Source organism: Oncorhynchus gorbuscha, linkage group LG18 (genome assembly GCF_021184085.1).
Source record: "Oncorhynchus gorbuscha isolate QuinsamMale2020 ecotype Even-year linkage group LG18, OgorEven_v1.0, whole genome shotgun sequence".
Classification (NCBI taxonomy): domain Eukaryota; kingdom Metazoa; phylum Chordata; class Actinopteri; order Salmoniformes; family Salmonidae; genus Oncorhynchus; species Oncorhynchus gorbuscha.
In genome coordinates this window covers 48,210,394-48,216,669 of record NC_060190.1, presented here as the reverse complement: position 1 = coordinate 48,216,669, position 6,276 = coordinate 48,210,394, and the positions used below count along the sequence as shown (strand labels likewise).

General features: G+C 47.1%; 1 protein-coding gene across 1 annotated transcript; it reads left to right on the top strand.

Moving 5' to 3' along the window:
- Positions 1–1,921: 1,921 nt before the first annotated feature.
- LOC124004170 (uncharacterized protein DDB_G0290685-like) lies at positions 1,922–3,156 on the top strand. The gene is made up of 2 exons (XM_046312944.1): positions 1,922–2,353; positions 2,476–3,156. The coding sequence occupies exons 1-2, from the start codon at positions 1,922–1,924 to the stop codon at positions 3,154–3,156; spliced, it is 1,113 nt and encodes a 370-aa protein (XP_046168900.1).
- Positions 3,157–6,276: the final 3,120 nt, after the last annotated feature.

Genomic DNA, 6,276 nt, shown 5'->3' with positions numbered 1-6,276 from the left:
GGTTACTGTAATGAGAGTGTGCGGGAGTGTATGAGAGAATGCATGGGTACCCTCAAATCAAACTCCTATCAATTGAAGCATAAATGTACTGTTTGTCTTTTGATAACTTTTCGTAAAAACATTCCAGCAGGTAGAAATAAAATCTTTCATTGATTCTAAATGCGTGCATAAATACAATACTCCCACAATAGACGTAATTTAGTCTTCTAATTTTCCTAATTGCTAACTAACCAGATTGCTAATGCCATGACAAATGCATTACATCAGATGTTGCTATGTACTGGAAGAATCAACCATGTATCTCACCCTTTCACACCCTGATATGTCTCACCTGTCTTGTGGTTGTCTTCACCCCCCACCAGGTGTCTCCCCTTTTCCCCTATTATTCCCTGTGTATTTATGCCTGCGTTTTCTGTTTCTCAACTTTTTGTTTTTAAACTTCCAGTTCTGAGTCTGCCTGTCGTCATGTACCTGCCTGACTCTCCTGGATTGCAAACCTCTGCCTGCCCTCAATCTGCCTTTTGCCTGCAATTCGAACTATCTGCCTCCTATGTCTGCATCTGGTTCTTTTCCTGAGTCACGATACACCCGATATGCCTTCTCTACCGCCAACAAATCTATCTGGCATTTCTTTTGACTGTTCCCACTTCCAAAGTAGTTTTCTAAAACCATTGCTTTGTTTTTGAAGACAGTGTATGTGTTTAATATCGTCACACACCCTATCTGTGAGTGTCAAGCCAGTCTCAGTGGTTCTCACCCTCCACCTCATTCGTTACCATAGAAAGTAGACACATTACCCCACTGTGTGTGTGTGTATGTATTTGTGAGTCTGTGTGCACGCTCCAGAATGTTTCAGAACTGTTTGATTATTCATGTGCTGTTAGGGTCTCAGTGGGTCAGTTGGTGGGAAACAGATCTGATCTGAGATGTGTGTCTATTGTGTTAACTAGCAATGAGGGAGGAGTAACTCAGGAGGACCACCCCTGTCTTTGGACTGCAGTGTATGCAGGAGTCCATAAACTGTACTTACTCATGTACTACAAGACAGTCTTTGTTTTCAGCTAAGAATTAAATAGCAATAGAAGTCCTAATAGAGACATGTAACAAAAATACAACTAAAAAAACAAAGGTACTAATTTGAGACAATTGCAAGTACTTGTAGATTGTTTACTTCAATATATTTTGATATGCTGATACAAACATATTGTATAATATACTTGAATGTAAAATCAGAATGTCCATATCACAAATCTGTCCTAGACTATTTATTAGTCATCTTTAAATAGACACAGGATGTCTGAGCTTGACTGGGATTACAAGCCTGCTATCTACGAAGTGCAGTTCCCCTACCCTTACTCCCTCACCACTTGCTGTCATTACTCTAAAACTGCCTAGTCATCCCAAGGCCTGCCAACAGGAGAACACAGACACCCAACACAAATGGTATAGTATAGAGATACGTACTGTACATATACTGTACAAGCACCACACGTACACACCACAGGAGGTTGGTGGCACCTTAATTGGGGAGAACGGGCTTGTGGTAATGGCTGGAGTGGATGGGTGGAACGATATCAAATACATGCCATTCAGTTTGCGCCCTTCCAGCCATTATTATGAGCCGTTCTCCCCTCAGCAGCCTCCTGTTGTACACACTAACCACACACATGCACAGATATACGTAGCCATAGACCTACCAATTCAAAAATACACATACTTTACATTCTAGTACACATTGTTCATGAACCCGGCAGACAGACAGACAGATTCTAAGCTTCACCACCACATACTAACATCATGATACCTACTTTTAACTGAGGTGGCCTTTGGACGTAGACGGACCGCCTTCAGGACCCAGAGCCCCACGAAGGCCACCAGTCCAAAGGAGAGAACCCAGCGGACCACGAAAGCCACCAGTCCAATGGAGAGAACCCAGCGGACCACGAAAGCCACCAGTCCAAAGGAGAGAACCCAGAGCCCCACGAAGGCCACCAGTCCAAATGAGAGAACCCAGAGCCCCACGAAGGCCACCAGTCCAAATGAGAGAACTCAGAGCCCCACGAAGGCCACCAGTCCAAAAGAGAGAACCCAGAGCCCCACGAAGGCCACCAGTCCAAAGGAGAGAACTCGGAGGACCACTAAGGCCACCAGTCCAAAGGAGAGAACCCAGCGGACCACAAAGGCCACCAGTCCAAAGGTGAGAACCCAGCGGACCACGAAGGCCACCAGTCCAAAGGAGAGAACCCAGAGCCCCACGAAGGCCACCAGTCCAAAGGAGAGAACTCGGAGGACCACTAAGGCCACCAGTCCAAAGGAGAGAACCCAGCGGACCACAAAGGCCACCAGTCCAAAGGTGAGAACCCAGCGGACCACGAAGGCCCCCAGTCTAAAGGAGAGAACCCAGCGGACCACAAAGGCCACCAGTCCAAATCAGAGAACCCAGAGCCCCACGAAGGCCACCAGTCCAAATGAGAGAACCCAGAGCCCCACGAAGGCCACCAGTCCAAAAGAGAGAACCCAGAGCTCCACGAAGGCCTCCAGTCCAAAAGAGAGAACCCAGAGCCCCACGAAGGCCTCCAGTCCAAAAGAGAGAACCCAGAGCCCCACGAAGGCCACCAGTCCAAAGCAGAGAACCCAGCGGACCACGAAGGCCACCAGTCCAAAGGAGAGAACTCAGCGGACCACAAAGGTCACCAGTCCAAAGGAGAGAACCCAGAGGACCACGAAGGCCACCAGTCCAAAGGAGAGAACCCAGAGCCCCATGAAGGCCACCAGTCCAAAAGAGAGAACCCAGAGCACCATGAAGGCCACCAGTCCAAAAGAGAGAACCCAGAGCCCCACGAAGGCCACCAGTCCAAAGGAGAGAACCCAGCGGACCACGAAGGCCACCAGTCCAAAGGAGAGAACTCGGAGGACCACGAAGGCCACCAGTCCAAAGGAGAGAACCCAGCGGACCACAAAGGCCACCAGTCCAAAGGAGAGAACCCAGCGGACCACAAAGGCCACCAGTCCAAAGGAGAGAACCCAGAGCCCCACGAAGGCCACCAGTCCAAATCAGAGAACCCAGAGCCCCACGAAGGCCACCAGTCCAAATCAGAGAACCCAGAGCCCCACGAAGGCCACCAGTCCAAAAGAGAGAACCCAGAGCTCCATTAAGGCCACCAGTCCAAAAGAGAGAACCTAGCAGACCACGAAGGCCACCAGTCCAAAGGAGAGAACTCGGAGGACCACGAAGGCCACCAGTCCAAAGGAGAGAACTCGGAGGACCACGAAGGCCACCAGTCCAAAGGAGAGAACTCGGAGGACCACGAAGGCCACCAGTCCAAAGGAGAGAACCCAGCGGACCACAAAAGCCACCAGTCCAAAGGAGAGAACCCAGCGGACCACGAAGGCCACCAGTCCAAAGGAGAGAACCCAGAGCCCCATGAAGGCCAGCAGTCCAAAGGAGAGAACCCAGAGCCCCACGAAGGCCACCAGTCCAAAGGAGAGAACCCAGAGCCCCATGAAGGCCACCAGTCCAAAGGAGAGAACCCAGAGCCCCACGAAGGCCACCAATCCAAATGAGAGAACCCAGAGTCCCCCCAACTGATAGGAGTTGACTTCATCACAGAGTCATTATCCTGGGGATTTCAGATGCTTCAGGTGAAGCCTGGCCTGCCAAAGGGGTTTGCTTGAACTGGAGATGGGCTGTCCAAGATGACAGCAATTGCACCATGATACAGCAGTGTTTAAGTGTCTATTTGGGTTGTTGTTTATCTGTGGAATAGACTGAGACAGTATTGACATTGTTGATTCCACTCACCCCAGCAGAGGGCAAACTCGCTCTGACAGTGGATTGCTTGAGCAGCCTGACATAGCAGAGGCCTGGAGTCGAGTGAGGTATGGGGATGACTGCAGTATAACAGTCAGCCAGCCAGCCAGGCTGTCAGTCTGCCAGGGTTTACACCCTCCACACATGACCCCAGAGGAACGGGGTTGTATTCATCAGGGCACACAATGGAAAATGTTTTTAAAAAAGAAAGTGCAATGGAAAGTGAATACGAGTGCTTTCTTTTGGACAAGTCCAAGTAATGTTTCAGTCCATTTGATTGATTATGACCCTGGTGTCTACCATGTGTTGCTCCTGGCATCGTCCTCTTCCCACTTGTCACTGACTCGCTACAAGTTCCACACCAATCAGAGATGTGGAATTATTTTACGATGCTCATACCATGGACCATTTAGTTATTTGATTTACAATTTTAGGACCCTTGTAAGTATAAAAAAAATATATCTCAAAAAAGGATTTGATGAAACATTGAATTTATTGCTATTAGCCCACAGAAACACATTGAACAACACATCCATGCATGGAAGAAAAAAAACGATAGTCAAAAAATACATCAAAAGGAAGTATGTTTTGAAATATGCTTCTTATATCTGAGAGATAGCGAAGGAATTGTTTTATTACATTTTATGTAGTGGAATGACCCCTCCACCTATGATGTCATTTTTACTGTACAGTCACCAGATGACCTTTGGACCAGTACTGTGAAGCTGGTGGGCGTCATAGAGCAAAACGGATGACGTGTTCATAAGTGTCTCAGCTGTTCAGAGTTTTTTTTAGCTCAAACCGTTCTGCCTTTACAGACGTTTCAGTTAGAAGACCTGTTTCCGGGATGTCTCCTGGTCTCACAAACACCTTGGTAAGTCTGCCGTTTTCCACCACAGCGCCGAATGGCCGACACCGGCAGATGTAGTGGAATGAGATGCAGCCCGTGCAAAAACCCAGAAGTCTCTTGATTTGAAGTCACATACATTGATGAATAAAATGGTGATTAAATGATTATACTAATTTGATTCCAGGGGGTTACATACTATTTATATTCTAGGTGCAGCCTGGTCTTTATATTTACACTGCAGAATTTGCAGCAGTTGGACAATGTACAGAATCCATTTTGCGAGATCATGTTTCACATATGTGAAGTTCTGTCTTGATGTGTTATATGGCACGCTCTTTTGTTCCAGTTGTTTTGGATGCTGTCAAGCATTTCTTCACCATGTGCAATATAAAGGCACTAATTTACAAAATGAATGACAATATGTTAAGACAGGCCATGATGAAACAGGCAATTTCATTTGACTTACGGTAAATTGCACCGAGGCACTTGTTATGACAACTAATAAGCCAATAGGTCACATCATGGTGTCTGGACAGTGAGTAGGTCAACGATGCAGACATGACAAATGAGGCTACGTCCCTAATGGCACCCCATTCCCTATGGACCCTGATCAACAGTAGTACACTATTTAGGGAATAAGGTACCATATGGGACGCTAGCTGAGACACCACAAAACTCTTCCCCCCCAAAAACCCCACATAAAATAGACTAAATGCTAGATGTCCCTTCGGACCCCAAAAACCCAACACAGGCCAGATGTGTTGTGTCCCTGTGCAGCGCTGTTCTCTGTTGGTAGATCTTCCCGATCCCACATCCCTGGAGGATGTTCCGTCATAGAAGCCTTTCCCATGGCAGTGAGCCGGGATCGATAGCACCATTTCCAGGTGATCCTCCCCTCCCATCTTCCTGGACAGTGTTAACACTCCCAGTGTAGGGTAAGAAAGCATGTGGATCAATAGACCCCCCAGCTCTGTACACAACACTTCCACTCCTAACCACAGGGAACTAATGCTGGGAAATATGGAATTATACAGTTTTCATCAGACCATCCTGAAAAATATACAGTAATTAAAATAACTTATTCCGTAACAACTCACTTGGTTGCATTTTAATATGATTGTGTGCTAAAACTTTCACATTTCACTTTTCTGTTTCCCTGCCCCCTCTCTCTGTATCTCTCTCTCTCTATGTCCTATTTGCTTTGGGGTCAATTCAGGTCCTCTCCATAGAACATTTGACCTGGCTGCACACCCACTTGCCCGTGCACACCCACTTGCCCGTGCACACACACACACACACACACACACACACACACACACACACACACACACACACACACACACACACACACACACACACACACACACACACACACACACACACACACACACACACACACACACACACACACACACACACACACACACACACAGAGAGAGAGAGAGAGAGAGAGAGAGCCCATTATTGTTTGAGGGCAATTACTATGACATACAGTTGAAGTCGGAAGTTTACATACACCTTAGCCAAATACATTTAAACTCAGTTTTTCACAATTCCTGACATTTGACCCTTGTACAAATGCCATGTCTTAGGTCAGTTAGGATTACCACTTTAT

What these genes read in the sequence shown, in the direction of transcription:
- LOC124004170 (XM_046312944.1), top strand. Translation starts at nt 1,922, where the DNA reads ATGGAGAGAACCCAGCGGACCACGAAAGCCACCAGTCCAAAGGAGAGA. An exon ending in CAAAGGCCACCAGTCCAAAG is followed by an intron (nt 2,354 to 2,475) that starts GTGAGAACCCAG and finishes TCCAAATGAGAG; the next exon opens with AACCCAGAGCCCCACGAAGG.